The sequence below is a fragment of the Ceratotherium simum genome, chromosome 37 (genome assembly GCF_057802395.1).
Source record: "Ceratotherium simum simum isolate JZ-2026a chromosome 37, ASM5780239v1, whole genome shotgun sequence".
Lineage (NCBI taxonomy): Eukaryota > Metazoa > Chordata > Mammalia > Perissodactyla > Rhinocerotidae > Ceratotherium > Ceratotherium simum.
Window position 1 is genome coordinate 17,460,148 of NC_141936.1, and position 21,912 is coordinate 17,482,059.

Genomic DNA, 21,912 nt, shown 5'->3' on the forward strand with positions numbered 1-21,912 from the left:
AGAGACCCCGGAGCTGCAGGCCCGCAGCCAACACACTCCCTGGTGGCCTCCATTTGTACATTTTTATAGCAAGTGGTGGTCAGTTTATGGATGCGCGTACTGGCCCGGCCCCCATGGGCACTTGAGATCCAATTTAACCGGCAGTACCTCCATTCAAAGTCCCCCTCTCCAGGCTCTGCCGCTTCCGCGAGGACGGGCAGCCCGGGAGAAGGAATCTGCAGCAAGCGCGTCCCGTCACGGATCTGCTGGCTCTCCGGCGAGAACGCCGGCGGCAGAGCGCCGGGTCAACGCGGGAGGGCTTGGGAATGAGGCTTCGGCTCAAAAACAAACGAGACTCGTCCCTGGACATTCTTTAATCCCTCCCCGCGGGTCGTGGGGTTCCTTTGGGCTGCGAGCTGAATCTGCATTTGCGCTCTTGAAATAGGTTGGGTACCTCGCTCGCCTAACGATTACCGCGCACCCTAGAAAGTGCTCTGTCTGCTCCCCTCAACCTTTGGAGAGAGAGAACTTGGAAAAGCAGTTCCCGTGATGCAATCTCTGAGAAGTGGCTTAGGAAACAAGGACACAGACTTTGGTGGCCCCCAAGTGTGCAAAAAGGAAATGAGAAAGTTTTCTTCTTGACAAAGTGAATCATTTTATGTAAAACCAGGTTAGACAGGGCTTATTCTAAGCAGCGTCTCTCCTTTGTACTATGAATGCACATGGGGCATGCCCCCCATGGGTGGGTGAGGGTTTGTCCAGACTTTTTCGGGTGTCTCCAGAGGCCTGTCTCGACTGCTCCCAGGGTCAACCAAGCCTTTTGATGTTGGGCCGAGCCGAAACCTGCCTACTTTTCCCACTTGCGTGTAGATTTTTAAAGAACCAACTCGCAGACCCTTGAGCAGCTATACCACCCCCCCATCTTGCCTTCTGAGTTTGCCTTAATTAGGGGGTGGGGAAGTGGGGTTAGGGGCCCGAGTTCACGTCAAAACTGTCAAAGGAGTTGGGGGAAGGGGGGGACAGAGAGAGAGAGGGGTGGAGAACGCTGGCTCAGGAAAAATTCAAAAATCGTAAAAGGAAAAGAGGGAACTTGAAGCCCAGAAGTCATTGTTTCCTTTATTTCAAAGGGAAAAACCTGCCCGATTCTCATCCTTTTGATTGATTAAGGCCCTGAATACCTCGCAGCCCCGGAGTGACAGTCCCTGAATAGACTCGAGCGAATAAAGCGCAGCGCAGAGCGCGGGGCTGGCACTGGGGGTGTAAAAGAGGCGAGTTCGCTGGCACTTACCAAGTTATAAATAAAAGGCTATGCACAATGGTACCTTCTCTAAGGACAGACAGTCTTTACAACACTCCTGGCGTCATATCCTGCTGGGGACACTTCAGCTCCTAGCCAAGACTTTGCTCCTTTTATTTTTCCAGCAGTTTAGTCTGAATACCATAATAAATTCCTCAGAACAAACGCTGCAGCCGGGCAAAACTTTAACGTATAGACGCATCTCTACCGACGCACACGTCGAGATTTAGAGCTGGGGCTTCCCAGAGCGGGTCTCTCAACCAAGAAGAGAAGACAGTTTTCTTCCTCCTCCTCTCCCCAGCCCTCGACTAGTGAGTCCTAGCGCCTCCCACGACTGCCTAAGCTGCACGCTCCTCCTGACACCAGACTGAGAAGACAAAAGAACTTATCAGCACACCCTGGACTCCTCCTCCTCCGGGAGGACCCCATAACAAGCCTAGGCCAAGGGGCATCGACCAGAGGAAGGAAGGCTAAACCTGTCTGGGGGCTCCCCATGCCTTCTTATTGGAATTGCGCCCCCTCCAGTGGCAGTAAGCCAAGAAAAATGAAAGAGAGAAACAGAGAGCGAGAGCCACAGGTAGAAATACAGAGACTAACAGAGATACACAGAGATAGAATGAGAGGAATAGAATCAGAGACAAGAGAAAGACACAGAGATACACAGAGAGAGACAGAAACAGAGAGACAGAGACATAGAAAGTCAAGGAGAGAGACACACATAGATATAGGGACAGAGACACAGATAGGGACCCCTCTCCACTCTCTGCAGCTGCCATCTCCCTCGGGCTCTCTCAGTTTCCACGGGTCTGCCCTTCTCTCCCAGGGAAGGGGCGCAGCCTCGGTTCCTCTTGGGGCCCGCGGAGGCCTCAGCACCGCCGGCGATGGGAAGAGAAAGTGGTCGCTGTCGCCCAATCAGCGCGTGTCTCCGCCACCCGGGACGGTCTCCCCGTCGGCCAATCGCAGCTCAGGGCTCCTGACCAAGCTTTGGGTGAAAGAACTAATAAATGCTCTCGAGCCCGGATCCCTGCACTCGGTGTCACGACGGGAGGAGACTCGGGCCTGCCGCGCTCCCGCCCCCGCCCCCCTCCCTGGCTGGTCGCGGCGCTCGGAGCCCCCTTCCCGGCGCCCCCAGCCGCGGGGCCACTCGCCCAAGACTCGCACCAAACTTTTCCGCCCTGGCCTCAGGATCCTGGACTCTGGGGCCTCCCTGCCCGCCCCTTTCCCCGGTTCCACCTCGAGCCTCTCTCTGGACTAGGAGCGAGCAGTCCCCCTCCCCGCGTCCCTCCCTCTCTCTCCAGCCCTTTTTGGGGAGGGGCTCTCCACGCTCGGGGGAGTTCCAGAGGGTCACCAGCGCCGCGCTCGCCTGTCTATTTCGCCTTCACCTGGATATAATTTCCAAGCGAAGCTGCCCCCAGGATGACCACGCTGGCCGGAGCTGTGCCCAGGATGATGCGGCCGGGCCCAGGGCAGAACTACCCGCGCAGCGGGTTCCCGCTGGAAGGTAAGGAAGGGCCTCAGCGCCGCCGGGAGCCTGGGGCCCAGGCTGGGCTGCTCCACCATATCCGGGGTCTCCACAGGCTCCTTCGGCAAGGCGCGTCCAGGGAGTCCATTCCCTGGGCACCTCCACCCCAGGAGGTAACAGTTGGGGGGAGATCCCCACTCGATTTTCTCTCTGCAAACGGAGCGCGGTTCTCCCTGCTACTTCTCCCGGAGCTGGGCGGCCAGGCCTGCTCCCCGGCTGCTCCACTTTCCCTGTTGTTTTGGAAATGCCTTGGTGGGGAAGGGATGAACCGGCTTCTGAGCACCAGAAAGCGACTTCTCCTCATTTTGTTCACCCAAAGGCGTCTCAAAATTGTCCCGGCTGCTCCCATATTTTCTTAACTCTTGTTAGTTCCGGAAGAATTTTCTTGCGGCTGCAAAGTTGTGGTGGCTGACGCTGCGAGGCATCGTGATAGGAATTTTCAGTATTAATTGATTAGAGGTCCATTCATCTCAAGTGACATCTCAAAGTTTCCATAACCCGTTTGGGAAACTGCCTTTCAGTCGGCTTGAAGGTTCTGGAAATCTCAGGCAGGCAGAAAGATTTACAAGCCCGAGCCCTTCTAGATAGTTGGTGAGGCTGGGGCACCCGAGCCGGGATCCCGCGGCGCCTGCCCTTGGCCCTCGGTCCAGAGTAGAACGTAACACCCAGAGCATGAGAGGAGGCGAGGGGGCCTGCGAGCAGACCCGGCTGTCGCCTCTGTCCCGAGGTGTAACAGGTGACACGCGCTGCCACCTGCGGCCTCCTTTCAGGACCCTTTTTGACCTTTGGCTGCTGCACTTTTAGCCAGAAACCCCAAGGGCTGTCAGCTCCTCCAAGTCTCTTAGAAAGGAGCGACCTCAATTGCACAGGATTTAGTGAGAGCAGAGTTGAGAAGGCCAGGGTCTGGGTGAACCTCTCTCTGCCAGGAGGCTGTTCTTGAGCAAGATACACTTTATACCAGCCCCAGGGTCTCCACCTGCTCCTCCAAAGTTGTCACCTTTCCTGGGCCCAAAGGGAAGACAGTTTCTCTTGGGCGGGTTATTTTTGCCCCGGCTGCTCCCTTCACACAAGAGTATGTGCCCCGAATTGTTTAATCATTTGAACAAATGTGATTGAAAGGGAGTGTGGGGCTGGGAGCCGGATGTCGAGCAGTTTCCGCGCTGAGGCTGTAACATGTGGATTGGCCAGGAGAGCGCGAAATTAGGTGGGCTCATCTTGAGGGTTGCTGCGCTCTGTTCTCCCGAAATGACTTTCCTTTTGCTTCTCTTTTCGCCTTCTGCTCCCAGTGTCCACTCCCCTCGGCCAGGGCCGCGTCAACCAGCTAGGAGGTGTATTTATCAACGGCAGACCGCTCCCCAACCACATCCGTCACAAGATCGTGGAGATGGCCCACCACGGCATCCGGCCCTGCGTCATCTCCCGCCAGTTGCGCGTGTCCCACGGCTGCGTCTCTAAGATCCTGTGCAGGTACCAGGAGACTGGCTCCATCCGTCCCGGGGCTATCGGCGGCAGCAAGCCCAAGGTGAGCGTGCGGGCCTGCCCTGGAGGCCTCAGGGCCTGCGGTCTCTGGGGTTAGGGAAGATCGGGCAGGGGCAAGGACTGCCGTCTGGGGCTTTCCGAGGAGTTATTTTTCAAGTCCGAGAAGGTGTGTGTGTCTGTGTGTGTGTTGGGGTTGTTGGTAGTGGGGGGGACTCGGATGCTGCCTGATCTGACATTCCTTGATAAACGCTAACAGAAAACTTCCAGCCTTTTTTGCAAAGGACATATAGCATTTGGTTTTTTTGGCCCCCAGTCCTGGAATCCTCATCGACTTATTTTAATAGGCAAACACTTAAAGCGCACAAGCTGTGCGAGCCCACCTGTTGCTGGTCTCTTCCCCCAGTATCTTCCCAGCTCTCACCACTGCACTGCCCTTTCCAAAACTAATCTAAGGAACCACTTTTAGTTTTCCGATGACTTCTCTCCCAACTCCCAATCCCCAATCTCCTCCAGTCCAAATTATCTTCAAGGAGTCAAAACCTAGGGTGATTTGTTTTCTTTGTGATGAGCTGATGCTTTAAAAAGCAGTTTGGTGCTATCCTGCAGTGACTTTGGTTCCCTTTAAAAAAGGAGAGTCACACTGGCTACAGCTGAGTGGGAGGGGATTATATTGGGTCTGCCTTTTCTTCTGGATGTGGGGAAAGTGCAATGTAATTTTCTGGTTGCCACAGGGCAAAATCCAAAGGATAGTTCTGGTAAATTGAAGACTTCCAAACACGCTACTGCTCCCCTCCTTCGCAACCTCTCTAAGAATCGCTGGAAACGCCATTAAAAAAGAAAAAGAGCCAGTCTCTCAATTTATCCATACTTGTTATCCACTCTAATTTTTTAAAACCTAAAAACTCCCTGTTTGCATTTCATTCTGCTCCTTGCTATAGCTAAAATCTTGTGTTCTTTGGAGAGGCACAAGTTGCAGACCTAACTTGATTTTTCTGTTCCTTTTTCAAGCATTCTTTTTACTTTCGTTTTCTTGTTGATTCTGTCTAAGGAGTTGCCTTTATTTCCAGGGATCAGAAAGTACACCCCCCTACCCCAACACACACAAGATGTTACAGCTCTTCTTCATTTATCCTGATTGTCTGAGCTTATGGGGGAAGGAGGAGGGTCCCCAGGCTGCTTCAGGGTGGAATGGTTTCCTGTCTGCCCCTTTCTAAAGTAAACTGCCTCAGAGAATTGGGGGCCTTTTGCTAAACAGGGGGACATTCCCAGGGGGAGCAGGAAGGACCATCCAGCCAGGCCTGGAGGCGGTGGGGCCGCTACATCTGGCCCAGAGTCCTGGGTACCAACGCCTGCCTGCCTCTTCTCTTAAAGCAGGTGACAACGCCTGACGTGGAGAAGAAAATTGAGGAGTACAAAAGGGAGAACCCAGGCATGTTCAGCTGGGAAATTCGAGACAAATTACTCAAGGACGCGGTCTGTGATCGAAACACCGTGCCCTCAGGTACCAGGCCCATAACGTCTTCCTGACTGCCAGTCCCTATTACCCGGGCGGATCATCTGAGCCATAATCACTCCAGTGATCGATCTGGGAGATCAAGAGGCGTCACCTCCCCCAGGGCCCTGAAATATTTACGAACCAGACGTTCTTGGCGTTTTATGGAGAAAGTGATGAGCAGCTTGTCTTGGGGTTGAGAGACGGCCTCTGAGGGCTCCCCAAAGAGAATTTCTTCCGAGGAGGCCAGGCAGGAAACGCGAGGCGGAGGCCAAGCGTTTATTAATATTGATGTTCCCTTTTAAAGAGAAACAAATGTTTTGGTAACCCCAACCGAAGGGAGATTGGGCCCCGCCAGCCGAGACTTTGCCATGCGCGCAAGGGAGGGGAGGCTTCGGCCGGGATTTTTCCCGAGAGTCCCAGGGACCATCCGGCGCCCCCGGCAGCCAGGGGGAGGCGGAGAGAGAAGAGGGGCGAACGCAGGGCCAGCGCGAGGGCGCGCGGGAGAGTTTGTTTTTAATTAAAAGGAAACTCCCTTTTTCCCTCTGCGAGAACGAAATATTTCTGAGCATGGATTTGTTTACCAGACTGGAATCTGGAAAAAATAAATGGGCGAGAGTGCATTTTCTTTTGATTTTTACAATAGGAAACGATTTTGCAGTTGAAATTTAAACCCTTTATAGCCTCGAAAAAAAAAAAAGTTGAATTGCAGGGGACGGGTCCGCTGTGGTTCTTCCTTCCTTAACGGGAACCGCAGGGCCTAAGGCCTTCAGGTGGGGGGCGGGGGGCGGTGCAGGGTGGGCTGGTGGGAGAATTCTCTTAATTGGAGATCTAGAGCCCCGTCTATAGAGTCAAGAAGGAAATGCTTCCCGCCGGGAAAAGAGGGACAGAGAAGGCATTTCCCGGCCCTAACTTGGAGGTGCGAGCTTCCCAGGCACCCGTCTCCCTGTTCATAGGTGCTGATTATTGAGTGGGAGGGTGGGGGGTGTTAGAAGGACCAGCATACCCGAGTTGCAGGAGACAGAAGCGAGCTGTGCAGGGCAGCTGTCCTCGGGCCCCGGCTGGGAGATGGGGGGGGGGCTCCTTCCCGCACAGCGCTGCACGTTTCAGTCTAATGCGCTCCCTCCCTCCTCCCGCCTCCAGTGAGTTCCATCAGCCGCATCCTGAGGAGTAAATTCGGGAAAGGCGAAGAGGAAGAGGCCGACCTGGAGAGGAAGGAGGCGGAGGAGAGCGAGAAGAAGGCGAAACACAGCATCGACGGCATTCTGAGCGAGCGAGGTAAGCGGCGGCGCGCTGAGGGCCCGCGCCTCGGCGGACATCCGCGCTCTGACGGTGGCGGCTTGAAGGTGGCTCAGCCCCAGCTTGTGTCAAGGTTTCTCCTCGCTCGTGTCCACTGCACCCGGCTAAGAGCATTGAAGTGAAAGACCAGAGACGCACTTGCAATGAAAACAAAAATCTGTTTTGTGTTTTTCTATTTTATGAATCTTTCTTCCTCACGTCTCTCAGCCCCTCGGAGTCTAGAACCGCGAATTGCGCTTTAGCTGCCGGGCTACCCCCTTGCCCTTAGGTGTGCGCGACTAGGAGTCTTTGATCGACTGGGGGACTAGGAGCCGTCAGTGTGCCTCCGGAGGTTAAAGGAACTTTTGCGTCCTCGGGGAAGGCCCGGGTCTCCAAAGGGTTTCCCACATCAGAGGAGGGGTGGGGAGGGAGAGAGAAACTCAAAACTGTTTGGGGCAGTGGGCCTCCAAAGTTGCACCACATTGGCTGCCTTCTAAATATATATGTGTAAGTCGGCTGTTTTTTCTTTGCTTTAAATTGGTTTTCAAATGCGATGGGGTTTGATCTCTGCGTGTCTGGGAAGTAAAACACGCTGAAGCTCTGGGTTACAAATGAGGGGATCTGGGTTCTTGGGCCCTGCAGTGCTGGCACCCTCTCTCTGCCCAGGGGTGCAGACCAGCCCCTTCTTGTTGGCTGCGATCCATCAGCATCAAGAGAAAATCTCCCCCTCGGAGCCATAAGTGCAGCCTGCTTCCCTTTTACTTGCTTTGGGTCATCTTTAGACTCTAAAGGTACCTCCTCCCAGAGAAAGTCAACCACTTTGGAGTTGAACTGGGAAGGGATCACTGCAGGAAAGGAGACACAGGAGTTTTGACACTGGGGATGGTGCAAGGGGTTGGGAGTCCCCGGGTGCCCTGGCCCACCGGTGGCTTCCCTCCCCTGGGGCCGGTACTTCGTTGGACCGAGTTGAGTTTTGAGTTGCCTTAGAAGGGCAGGCGGCTCTTCAGGTGGGCTTGGAGTGGTCACCCACTTGGACCAGCAGGGGCCCAGCCCTCAGCCAGCCAGGTGGCATCCAGGGTAGGACTGTGGGCTGGGAAGCTGGTCTCTTCTCTTCCCTTCGTTGCCCAACCCCTGGGGGACTGCTGGCTCTTTGGAGCAGAAGCTTTACAAACCAACACAGAATCTGTACACAACGTAGAAGGGACAGTTAGATTTAGGAGTTACAAATCCAAATGGCTGATTTGGGGATAATCAGAAGCCTAGATTCTCTGGCACCCACAGGCAATCAAGAAAAGGCAACCCAAACCCCCAGGTTGGGCAGAGAGATACACATGCTGTTGCTTCCGTCCCTTTAAAGCAGCGGCCTCACAGAGACTCAGACTAAGCCCCTCCTTTTGGAGGGGTGCCGTTCCTGCCCTGGTCTCTGAGAAGACACCTCGGCTTTTTTTCCAGGTCTAGATGCAGAATAGAGGTGCTGGGGAGGAAGGAAGGCGAGAAACCAGCCAACCTCAAACCCACCGGGCCCCTGCAGGCAGCGGGGCAAGGAGCCCAGAGCGGTGGGAGAGGGTCAAGAACGGGTGGGGAGGGTGGCACCGCTTTGCTACTTGTTGCTGGAGGCGCCTGCGCGGCAGACCGGCAGTTCCCTCGCAGCACAGGCAACCGAGGCCCCGGAGACAAAACGCCCCAAATGAGCTGGTCAAACATTTGTACAACTTTTCCAGCTTTTACAAAGAAGGCCTTCTCTACACAATCTACACTTGGAGATGAACTTGGGAGACAAAGCCGGGAGAGTCCATTGAAACTCACACTTCAGCCCGGCCCAGACAAAGCTCCGGCCCGCAGAAGCTTGATGTGAACAAAGGAAGGCAACCTTTTTATAATTCAAGGAGAAAAGAAGAGAAAACAGCCCCACAAAGGGCCGAGAATAGACATTATGGGCTTGCAATGAGGGATGAATTATTCAATGAGCCCCAATAGCTGCTGCGCCAGGAAGTTTTATGGACTCTCCAGCGTGGAAAAAGTGGCCATTTCACCTACAAAATGTTTCTAGTCTTTTGGGCCGTCGAGCTGGGCCGGCTGCCATTCAAGGGCAACTGCTACCATTTTTAAAATCAGAGTATTCTCCCCAGCGGGGTCTGTACCGGTGAAAACACACACACCTCTGAGGCTGAAGTCTAATTTAATTTGGGGTTGTCAAGGAAGACGCAGCGTCAGTCTTCAACGCCTCTAGCTCCCTTTCCAGATGAGCCCTGGAGGGCAAGAGGGGCCCAGAGAAAGGACAGAGTGATGTGTAGTTTGAAGGGAAGTCTAGCAACTTCAGAAAATTCCCTGTTGTTAGGGCATCAAAAGTCACAGGCTGCCCTGCTCGTAACATAGCACTAATGTTGATAAAGGGCTCTGAGCGCCCTGGCGGAGGGGGAGGAAGTCAGCCGAGGAGGGACATTTGGGTGCTCTGACCAGGGCGGCGCTCTCTCTTTGGTGGTTCCAGCTTCTTTTCGGGCCTGCCGGGCGCTGCCGAGACTGGCTTTCCGGGGGACAGCTTTCTGCTTGTCAGACACTAGGACACAGGGAGAGAGGGACCCTGAAAGAGGTCAGAACCGCCCTCGTTCTTTCTCTCCAGAGTCTTGCCCTTTCTGCTAGATGGTCCCTTTCACTTTCTCAACTTTCCCTTGTTCCTCGCCCAACCCAAGAACAGCGCAGCGTGCCGACCCAGTGCGCTCAGGCCCGTGCGCCCTGGCGCGCAGTAGACGCTGTGCGCCCCTGCGGGGTCCATCCTTCTAGTTTCTTTGCCCGGATGGAAGGAGAGGGTTGGGAGGCCAAGGAACACGCAACCCCGACCCTTACCCTCTCCGGCACCGAGATCGGAGCAGGCGCAGCCGGAGGAACCAAGCCCCGGTCGCGGCATCGGGGGCTGTGAGCACGGCCCGCGCTGAGGCCACTCAATGGGCGCCTCTGTTCCTCCCCCAGCGCGGTGGAGCGGGCCCGCGGGCGCCGCCACAATGGGCCGGCCCCCACTCCTGCGCCCTGCGCCAAAGCGCCGCGCCGCCCCCCTCCCCTGCGCTCCGGCCGGCTCGAAGCTTAGCTCGCCGGGCTGCAGCCGACTCAATTGCCTCCTTTATGTCCTTCTCACTTTCATCTAGACACAGCCCGCCTCCCCCCTTCTTCTCCTCTTTTTTCTTCTCCCTTGCCTGAGGCTCACATTAGTGAAATTTCTGCAACCTCCCCCCATTTTTTTTTTCTTATTTTAAAGAAAGCCCTTAACACAAAAGCAGTGACTAATCAATAGAAACTGCTCCTTCATCTCCTCCTCCCCCTCCCCCTCCTCCTCCATCCCCTCCTCCTCCTCCTCCTCCTCCTTCTACTCTAACTGGGTGACGCTTTTCCTGTTTGTGAGTTTTGGGAAACATTTTTGCTTTGTGCCGTGATGGACTTAGAGGACAGATGAGGACTGTAAATGGGCACGCGACTGCAAGGCTCTCGTTTAAATATTTAGATGCAACGTTACAATTACTGACTTGTTGCAGTGGCTTTGAAGTGGCAGCTCGGGAGCGCAGGGGGAGAGAGGCCAGATTACCAAATTGATGTTTTGATTGGGGCTGGAGATAGACTTGCATAGGACTTTCCCCCTTTTAAAATCACTAGTGAGCGTGGGAGGTTTGCAACAATTTCAAACACAGAGCTAAGAGACCCCAAGCAAAGGTCGGGTGGGGCTTATACTCCTTTCATATCTTTCCCTTCCTATTTGACATTTATGAAAAACAGTGCAGCTGTTTTGATTAGAGAAAGTAAAAGTGACAAAAGTTTTGCTCGAGTCCCCGTTTGGTTTGAAAACTTATGAGATTTTCCGAAGTTGAGGACGACATCGACTTCTCAGCGGGGCATAAGATAAAGCAATTAAAAACGCAGGAAAGTTTTAAAGGTCCTTGAAGCATTTCATTTCCAGCGGAATCATGGAAAGAGCACTTCATCGTTAAGCAGAGCGCTACTAAAATCGCGGGGAACGGAAGGCGGTTTCTTCCCCCCGAGTTAACAGGGAAGGACATTTTGGCGCGAGGCAAGGGGTGGAGGGGAGGCGGGGGGAGGAACTTTCCCACAGATTAAAATCATGGGGTTTAAGATCTTAGGTTTGTGGCATCGGAACCTTTATTAAAACGGACAGACAACTCTCCAAGTCCATTTGTCAGAGTCACGCATTTGATCCCAACGTCGTCTCTAGTCTTTTGAGTAAATTTCATGTTCTCTGAAGCCCTTACACTACTCCACAAGGAAACATTACCCGTTTAAAAATGGGTTGGAAATATCAGAACTTGAATTCAATTAAAACTCCACGCCTCATTCTTTTCAAGGACGATTTCTTATTTGCTTGTTTGTTTTGTTTGGTTGGCTGCTGGATGCTTACTTTCTAGGCTTCTTGAAAACATGCAGATTTTCTAATTAATGCTTGAAATCGTATGTTTATTTTGGGGCTTGATTTGATTGTTGATAGCACCAGATCGGGGACGTAGGAGCTTCAAGTGCGTAATAATTACTGAAGGGTCATTTAAGAGTCCCCAGGGCCGCGCAATAAAACCCACCGGGGCGCTGAGGCGGAACCAGCAAGTGCGCTCGGTTCAGGAGAGTGGAATATGCGGAAATCAATCAAGTGAAGAGGCTGAACCCATTTTCAACATCCACGAACACTTATGCTATTTTGAGGACACACACAAAAATCCTTCCTAGCCGTGAGGTTAAACATTTAAGTTGCACATTAGTAAATACCCAATGAAAATTAAAACCCGCCGCCGCAGCAACAAGCAAGTGGTGAGAGCGAGAGTTTGGTCAGGGCTGGGGCAGAGAAGGTTCGGTTCTGTGGCCTTCTACGGCAGGTGACTTATTTACGCGGGTAAATAAAGATTAAGGAACCATTAAGAATGTACATATATAACTAACAAGACACTAAAAGGCTATTAAGCAGTCAGTTTAATGCCTTATCTCACTGGCTGCTCTGGGGTTGTTTTACAACTAGGAATTAAAATCTGAAAAGGAAGTTTTCAGCTGCTCTGGCCAAATATTGATTAAGCAGCTGTTTGTTGATACCATTGTTACGCATTAAAAGGCCGGGATCTCGGCCCCTCAGTGGCCATTTTCTATTGTGAGAGATTCTTAACCACTGAGATCAAAGCAGGATCATTTCAATTTATCTGTCTTGGAAAATCCTCCTTTTCCTCTGAAACCTCTAAGGAGGATTGACCAAATTCTCTTTAAGAAATAGGAACTGAAACCAGTTACATGTCCTAGGTTTGTAGAAAAGAGATTCATGGGGTGTTTTTAATTATCCTTCGGTGATTTCTTGTTTAGAACTGAGGCTATGATGGTGAATTTATCACCAAATAGATTCTCATTTTTGGGGGGTGATGGTGGCATGAAAGCTACTATCCACATGTCACTAAGTCTCTAAATATGGAAGTTTCACTGAAGTTGCTTTCTGAGCTGGAATGATGTAAAGGAAAGATGTCAGATTTTTATGTAAAACTAGGTGGGGAATAATTAAATACACAGGAAACTGAGAGTTATAGTGACTACATTTCTCTACATGTATTTCCCTAGTTTTTGTGTTTATAGATGTTTAAATGAGTCTCATGTATATTTTTAAAATCCCCTGTAATGTAGGAGTGGATATGTGTTTGTGTGTATAGTTTGCGCATCATTAGAGTTTATTTATAAGTCAATCACTTTGCATTATGCTGGCAATAAACTATACCCAGTTGCACATAATAAAAGTTTATTTGTCCTGTGGATTACACTTTCTAAAGTCATCAGAATTTGAAGTAACAATATAGGCTCCCAATTCATACTAAGCACTACTGTTGAATGCTAGGAAAATTATTTTCCTGAGTGATTTTATGACTCTTTTAGCTGTTGATTTTTACAAGAACTATTAGACATTTTTTTTGTTTAAGAATTCAATATATTTGGGTAGATTTTTCTTTTATTATGAGAGTTAAACTTCCTGCAAGGGTTTTTTCTTTTGGAAATACCATCTCTGCACTTAATTTGCAAATTCCAACAAATCGCTCTGACTGAGGTTGTGGAATTTATGCCAGATTCAGGCTTTGGAAGTTCAACTGTACATCATGGATCTGCCTGTGTGGAAGGATTTTCTGAACCCCGTTTTCTGGCTCTGCTCATTTCAGGACTAAATAATTGTGCATAGGGCTTTATTTTTAATTCATTTTATTTTTTACTCTTTTTTGTTCACTCTTGAACAAGATGAATCTTGACATATAGAGTCAGAATCGTTAGTAGATATTCTCTAATATTTTTTATTACAATCTTCCAGTTAATTAATAATTTACCTACGCTTAAATGTTCTTTGATATAGCCCCAATCATTTCGGTGTCAAACTGCCTCAAATAAATTAAGCTGGAAGTGTGAGTCAGCTCAGATCTGTTGTGGTTACCTTGTCCTGGGTCCAGAGGCGGCATCAGAGAGTTCTTGCATATTCCGCATGTACATGTATATTCCACATACATACAGAGTTAAAGTGACTTTTCCCCCTTGGGTATCAGGTTGTGTGTTCACATACTGCAAGGGGGCTGGCAGAGTTGAGCTCCAAGTTGGGCCTGATCTCAGTACCAAGGCAGAACTACTGACTCAAGAACTGGCTGATATTAATTATATCTCAATGAAGCTGGAAATAAAAAATAAAGTTTTGAGATTATTGTTAAAAAGAAAAACAAACTGGCTGCCTTTAGCTGGGGAACTGTGACCAGAGACAGTGAAAGGGAATTTCAGAAGTTGCCATTCTCTTGGAAGGTGCACACTCAAGTGGGAAGAGAGGGCCACCCTCTGCTCTGTTGTGAAAGATTTTCTTGCCCCATTCATGCCAGCTTCTGGTAGAGAGTGGCGGGCTCAGCTTTCACTCCATTTTGCTGTGTTGGGCCAAACTCGGAGCTTCAACAATGTGGAGCTTTTGCTGGAATCAGGACATCTTTCTTCAAATTATCTGTGTTGGGACTACGCTTCCAAATAAACAGAAAATATATAATTTCCCATTTGTAACTAGAACATACACAGTTATCAAAATGCCCATTAACATTTTAAAACATCTATTCAAGAGAAATGAGTTAGAAACTTCAGCTCTTGCAAAGGGAGAAATGAAAACCATACAGTTGCTAAAGACATTTGAGGAATAATAGGTTTTATGAATTCTTACCTTCAATGTCTGTTTTCCTTCCTTCTTGATAAAAATGAAGAAAAGACTAACAGATAATTTCTGCTATGGAGATGGCCACTTCTCTTCAAAAAAGAAATTATAAAGGGCGATATAAAGAAAATAATAAAGGGCAATGGTGTAAAATTTAGAATTTAATTTGATGCCCATTTCTCCCAGATAGGAAAATCTTGAGAAAGAGTTTTACCTTGCACATTGTATATACCAAAGTTTGTAACGTTTAAATTTTTCCTGCAGGATTTTAAGTAAAAAACAATGACGACAACAAAGAACCCTTTCTTTTCGGGATGAAGCAACTTGATCAGAGTAGCCTGAGTTTTTATGTCCTCTTTCTTACTGCAGGCATTGGGAAATGAATCATCCCCAGTAGTACAAATTAGAACTCATGACAGGCAATAATAGCAAACTACCTTTATATTTGTCGCCTTAACCCCATTTAGTAATTTCTTGACTCTTATGTACTTTTTGGTCAGATTTACTGCATCTACAATAGTATATTAATATAAAGTCTCAATTCTAGGAGCTAATTTCCCACTCATCCTAGGTCTAAATCCAATGGATTCCACTTAAAAATAGCTGATCAAAATGCTTTGTGACAAGGATAGGAGATTCTTCTTGGCTGTCCAACATAGGATTGAGGGAGAAGAAATACCATTGATTTTCAGCATTTAAAAATTTCCAGGATCACATTGAGAGTTCAAATAGTATAGTTTTATGGAGGCTTAAATGTAAACTTTCAAAATTTTTATAATCAGATAGTAGACATATTTCTGGAAACAACTGCAGAATTAAATGTACTTGATCTTATGTCATTAGACGGAAGCAATAAGTAAGTTAGGGTAGAAGAGTTAAGAAAGGAAAATTAATTGCTGTGCAATTTATATTACAACATGGAATTGGTTTAGTTTTCTTGTGCTTTCATAGTAAATGCTTATATGGTCACATACACATTTGCATTTTTAACCGAAAGCCTGCTTCTGTAGGTTTGTGATTTTACAGGTACACAGATGTGTTAAAAATATAGTCGCCATATCCCTCTTATCTTGTTTTTTTAGCAAACTCTAGTATAGGCATAACTTATCCAATCAACAGGCACTGGGGCATTGTATGAGGGTATTAATATCTTCCTTGTTTCCTTTATAGGGTCTATCTTTTTTAAAAAAAATTTATTTTTAAATAATTATAGACTCATAGAATCTATATTCAAACATATATTTTTAAGTTCTCTCAATATTCAAATATATTATCACGATTAAGAAAATCTTGGCCAAAGGGTATATGTGTGTGTGTATCTCAATTACCAGGGTTGAGCTTAACCTGAACTAAAGGAAATTAATTGGTCCAATTCATTTTATTATAAGAAAAGCAACAGGTTCCTTCTTTCTGAATCTCCACTTGGCCAGTTTCCTGATTGAGGTTGACTAAGGCAATTGGGTGTTTCTCGTCTGCTTTGACTCAAACACACCCCAAAGTCCTTTTTCATGTCTTTGCTTGCCTTCTAAGAGCACAGGACCCAAGGTAAGAGTGGCCTGTTCTTGCCTCACTAATTTTGGTCGAAAATTGAGACCAAGCACATTTCAGGTGTGACCCCTTGAACTTCAGTTTTGCCGTCCGTAAGATGTGGCATATCATATCAACTTCCCCATTTATATCTGAGAATAAAATGAGAAGATGCAAGTCATGTGCAAATTACACCGATCATGGGAAAACTCGAAATCTTGGGGAAAAATAAACCTCTGAACGTGCAGAAAGTGACAGGCCTACTGGCAGATGGGCTCTGCCCAAGGGCAGATAAAAGCTTAATTCAGGGCTTAGGAGCAACAATGAAGATCAACACATACACACACGTACACACACACACACACACACCCCAAAGTCCACTTTCACTGACTCAAAAAAATTGAATTTATAAGCAACTATTTAATATAACAAGACTTTATTAATTTAATGGATATGAAAAATAATAAAATTCTAAAACCACTCACTGAGATGTTAAAAGATATTTCTTAATTACTTTTTCTCCCCATTCTATAAAAATTACTTTTCTCTTAGATTATCTTGGCTTTTAAAAGCTCCTCCAGATCAAACTTTTCTTTGTTTTTTTTGCACAAGTTCTTTTCGCTCGATAAGAGATTGACAAACAAATTCCTTTTTGAAAATGGATCTCGTACCTACATTCTTACTCCAGAAATCCCGTCGCAGTCCTTCGTTTTGTGGAATTGTTTTTGTACAATTTCTTATTACGTCCCTTCTTCAGCCTAATTCCTTGTTCTTAAGTGTCTTTATTGCTCCACACGTGTGATTCTTCTTTCTTTGTGTATGATTCTTCTTAATCCCCCTCCTTTCAAAATTTGAGTTCAGAAATATTAAGGAAAATTTCCGAAGTAGCATTTGTGAAGCTGGAGGATACATTTCAATGACTTTTCTATTCAACTTCCCTCTATCCAGTTCCAGAAGCTTGGGACTTCTGTGCTATTGGGGTGAAAGAAAGTAGCCTGGCTTGTAAGGCTTTTGGGGACTGGAGAGCTCCCGTGTGCCCCCGCTGGAGCAGCTTGCCAGCGCAGCCACTGGAGAGAAGGAAGGTTGTTTTCTTATCCCCGCATGCACTGGTCTGACCTGTCTCTGAAATAGGTCAGGCTGGGGCACAGCCAGTTTATGCAGCTGTTACGGCTTAGGCGTCGCAGCAGGCAGCCAGGGCTCCTTGGCCGGCCGGCCCCCAGTGAACTGATAAAAATTCGCTGGCGAGCCATGGGGCCTTCCTTCTGGACGGTGCTGGCCCCCTGAAGGCTTTTAGATGCAAGGAGACTCCTGGATTATGGGGGACAACTCTCAGCCTCGAGAGGGAAGCGTTCTTTTATTCCAAGAATTGCACTCTTGTCGACTCAAACACTCAAGTGAAATATACACTTTGTCAGATTTTACTTTGAAATCATCGTATTTAGTTTTGACTGGGTAAAACGTTTAGTTTGTACAAAATTCAAAAGGTAGACAGGGATGCCCAGGGACAAGTTTTTCTCCCACCTCTTCAGTATCTTGGCTATCTTTCTAGAGCATCTATGCATAAACAAGCAATTACATCTCTCTCTTTAAAAAAAATTCTCTCCTCCTTTTTGCACAAATGGTAGCCTACTGTATAAACTCTTCTGCACCTTGCCTTTTTCCTTTCACTTTAGAATAAATCTCATTGATTACTCCACATCGAGTCTGATGGTCTTCCCCAGCCTGTTTGTATGTATAGCTGCGTAGTATTCCATTGTATCGCCAAGCAATGAACTATTTGACACCAATTAGATTGTTTCCAATCTAACAGCACCATTTGGCACGTGTGAGTTTATTTGCAAAATAATTCCTCCAGGGTAGGGACAAAGGGAATGGCATTTGTAATTTTGATAGCTTTGGTGGAATTTGGGTTCTGCCTTGAGAACAAATGGTGAAAGAGTGCTGGGGAAGCAGGAGTGAGTTTGTCTATGACCACTTGCAGAAGAAAAATGAGACACTTTCCTGTACCACCGTCTGTATGTAGCAGCCTAGGTTTTGCTATTTCTGCTTAGGAAGTTGTTCTGTTAACAGTGACTACTCTCTAGAAATTCTGCTAATATTCTGTTATTTCACCAAATGGAACATTCTTTAAATCCAAGGAAAGCTTTTCTTTGACTTATCGTTTCCTTTTTTAATTCTTTTTTCTTACTTTTTATTTCAGTTCACCCTCATCAAAAATAGTACATTTCTGTTAAGCATTCTTACTTATTTTTCTTTTTGTGCTGGAAAAATTATGGATAGTTTTATAACAATTTAGAGGCAACTTATTCTGATTGTTTGATTACAAAAGAGAAATTGTCTTTCAGAGTCACCAAATTGGGTTCGAAGTGGTAAGAGAGCAGATTATGAGTAATAAAACAGTCTTGTATTTCTAATTTTTGAGAAGTGCTGGCCTGATGTTCTAGGGATTTCTTCAGTGTGATAAAGACTGATTTTTAATTTTACGAACTTTGAGGGAGTGTGTATCCATTCCCTTCTATGCACAAAAGACTTGTTATATTTTTGCACATACCTTGCCTCCCTCAAATCACTTCAGCCTATTTTGCCTTAAATCTGATGCTCGGGAATTCAGTTGTTGATGCCGCTGTGTACCTGGCTTACCTAGGCTGGGCGTCCAAGTCTGTGAAATGAGCCAGAAAGAGCTGTGCGCCAACTATGAGAAAAACAACTCTCTCCAAACCCTCCTGAGAAAACGGGAGACATGAACGCCAATAAACATTACAAAGTAAATGTTTCAAGTCATTCCTCTTTAGGAATGGACCTTTCAGAAATAGGAGAACGAGTAAGGGACTAAGGATTTATTTTTGAAAATTAAAATCTTGGTTCGGTTTAAAAAAATAACAGAAAAACAAAAACAAGTCTTCTTTCTTGACTGTTCCTGCCGCCAGCCCCGGGACATGTAGCTCGGTTCTGCCAGGCGCAAGGCAGCAAGATAGTTCTGCTCAATCTAGAACTTTCATTTGTGCTTAGATAGGAGGCAGCTTCCTAGGTGCTCTGGGTTCCCCTCTGACTTGCTTATGGAAATTTAGAGAAGTCAGTGTGAGGATGTAGACAGGCCTGGCATTAAAAGCATCTGCAAAGAGCTGAGAAGAATCAAAAGCAGTTTTTTTTTTCTCTTCCAGCTCTGTGCATAATTTGGATCGAATCAGGCCCGTAATTTGTGACATCTGATTACTACCTGCAAAAGTTTGCAGTTCCCCACATAGGAAGGAGGGTCTAGGCAGGGTTAATCCCAATGAGGAGAATTTTGATTTATTTGTCAGGGATGATTTCTCAACAGAAATTTGGACCATAGAAAACAAGTGGTTTTCAGGCCCACATAGGCAGAACAGCCAAACTTTAGATTCTCGACACCTGCTCATGTCGTTCTCATCCACACAGGTAAAGGGAACTAGCAGTGAGCAGAGGCATTCTCCAGGGGACTGGCTCTATGTCAGCGAGCAGGGGTTCCTGTTGAAGAGCTGCCCCTTCTCTTCTGACTTGTTGATTTGAGACTTTTTAAAATAAAAAGGGACTCATGAATTCATCTGGGGGAATTGCTTCAAATTTCCATTTCATGACTCCCAAGTGAATGGGCTCTCAGTGTCTGGAACTGTTGGCTATATTTTGGAAAATTTTGGAACTTCTAGCATCCTTTCAGACCATTTCTAAAGGAGGCTGGGTGTCCGTTTCAGGAAGTCAAGCAAATAAATAGGAGTCTCCTCACAGTGCCTCTGGTGGACTAGCAATACACCAGAGCAGAATACGATTTGGGAAGCTATCCAGTGTGGAAACTTTCCAGGTGGTAGATTTGCTTGGCTTCCATGCAGACGGGGCACATCCGGGGCTTGTGTGCGCACGACACACATTTATCAGAGGGCAGTGGAAAGGCAACTTCTATAGTTTCTTACTAGAAGCCAATGTCTGCTTGTGGTCACTGGCCCTGCCAAGCTCTGAATACTTGCTGAATTTTTGTCTGAAGGAAGAAGGCATGTGGAAGACTGGGGACTTAGCATCAGGTCAGAAACTAAAGAGCCAGGTTTAAGAGTGCAGAGGCTGCGGGGATGAGGGAAATTGGCAAGTCCCCATTATACAGGGAACTGGTTCCAGGTCGGGCCAGGGTGGAAACTCAAGGCCTGGCCTATTTTGGATTCAGCTTCTGGGCATGTCTCAGTGAACTTTTTGGGCCTTGGCTTTGTTCTGTCTTCGTCTCGCCTGTGGAAAGTATCAGCCGGTATTTCTCAGGGTAGTCCTGAGCATAAAGCCAGTTGGTAGCTGGAAAGGCCACTTCATCTTGTTTTCATCGGAGATTCAATACGTGGTCAGTAGACTGTGGGGACATGTAGACCTTGTGCAGGTCAAAGCAAATACCCATTACCTGGCACCCTTTTGTGTCATGCTGTCTGTTCTTTTAGGAAAATTGAAACTAACCCAATGTATAGGCTTTTATTCCTAATGAGGTATAAAATGAGTATCTGCCCAAGGTACTAACATATACCTTGGGCAGATAAAGAGAGAACAATTTCCTTATTACAAAATACAAATGATGCAGAGAATCAAATTTGGTCTGAATCTTTGCTGGCTAACTTTCTTCATTTTATTGAATTACTATAATTTAATGTTACTTGTTTAAACTGTAATGTAAAATGATTTTTCCCCTAAAATGAATTCTTTTTATTATTTAAAAAAAAATTGAAAACCCAAATTAAATTCATTAGGAAAGACAATAACTATCTTTCACATTGAAATTTCTGGTGCTTGGAAAATCCTTTTGGAAAAACTTTAGGAAAAATAGAACTGTCACTCATACTATAGTTTCTAGGAAATGACGTTACCAGAACAAGTTTCGGCCTTTTACCGGGATGTTGGAAAATCTCCTCCCCACCACACTCCCCCCCAAACCTTTTGAAAAAGTTTTCTCCCGCTTTCCTTTCAGAAAGGGCTCTGCCTCTTGGGTAAAAAGAGGGAAGTCAGTCCTGGATGTTGTCCCCACTCATTTCCTGTCTCCCCCACCCCTGTCTCGCTTCCATCTGGCTTACCCTCCCCTCGTGTACCCCTTCTCCACACACACACATATAACATATGCTCCAACTGAGACCAACTCATTCACATCAAGACTCAACTGGTTGCCCCTCTTAGGGAGCTGATAACCTAGCACGGGGAAATGAGTCCCTAATGGTAGAATTCCAGGTATCCGTGTAGGAAAGCTTTTCAATGGGGGCAAGGGACAGGTTTCTGATGCTCCTTAAATCACACTCCAGAGGATCCTATCTTCACTGTGGATGAGCAGGACTGGTTACGCAAGGAGGGAGCTCGTTGCTGGCGAGCATGACCTGCAAGAGCGTGGTGCCTGGTTGAGCTATTGAGGAGGAGGCGGGGACAGGTGGGGCCGAGAGCATCCTCCACTGCAGGTGGATTTTCCACACTTCCTGGCTGCCAGGGAACAGCTGTGGCTTGTGTCCTTTGGGCTTCCTGGCAAAGAGCAGGGCCAGAAGAAGGACATGAAGGGTCTTTCCTGGCCTAGAGCTGTAGACAGGGAGGGCACTGTGAGGCCCATCTCATCTCAGAGCTCATACCTCTCCTCCAGGAGCAGACATCTGATCCGAGCTGTCACACTTCTCGTGGTGCCTGGACAGTCGTCAGAGGTCAGAAGAAGTGAGGCTCCACTTTTCAAGGGGACTAGGGTCCAAGGGGCACCTGTAATGGATCCACTGGCTGGGAGAGCTTCTGGAAATTGCTCTGAAGCACTTCCAGCAGTCTTCTGGAAGGCCAGAGACTCCTAGACTCTCAGTGCTGGGGTCCTGGAGAGCCTCGGAGACACATTGCTTTGGAGGATGTAAGCCATGAAGCTCTCAGTGGAACAGCTGGGATTTATTCCCTCTACAACATATGGGGTTCAGAAACAGCCTGTCGTGTGTGTGGACTATTAAATGATGTTGGATTCCTTCTCAGCCCCCAAAGTTGACACTTAGACTTGATTGATGTTTTATAAGTACTAGGTAATGATGGTGGATACAAGCACCTAGTAGCAGTCCACATCTCCCCCAGGCCCTCTCATGTGGAGGATGAAAGAGGAGTCCTTGTCAGAGGTGGGTTTAACGTAGATTTAATAACCTTCAGTTCCAGGGCCCCTC

At 47.6% G+C, this 21,912-nt stretch overlaps 1 protein-coding gene across 3 annotated transcripts in view; it reads left to right on the forward strand.

Moving 5' to 3' along the window:
- Positions 1–2,325: 2,325 nt before the first annotated feature.
- The window catches only part of PAX3 (paired box 3), a 90,568-nt gene continuing 70,981 nt past the window's right edge, over positions 2,326–21,912 (forward strand). For 2 of the 3 annotated variants that reach the window (XM_014785334.2, XM_004427616.3), the window contains exons 1-4: positions 2,326–2,777; positions 4,085–4,320; positions 5,649–5,778; positions 6,913–7,047. In XM_014785334.2, coding sequence (XP_014640820.1) covers positions 2,693–2,777; positions 4,085–4,320; positions 5,649–5,778; positions 6,913–7,047 — 586 coding nt within the window. In that variant the 5' untranslated portion in view covers positions 2,326–2,692. The remainder of the gene's footprint in view (positions 2,778–4,084; positions 4,321–5,648; positions 5,779–6,912; positions 7,048–21,912) is intronic. The other variant, XM_004427617.2, reaches the window with a different exon arrangement.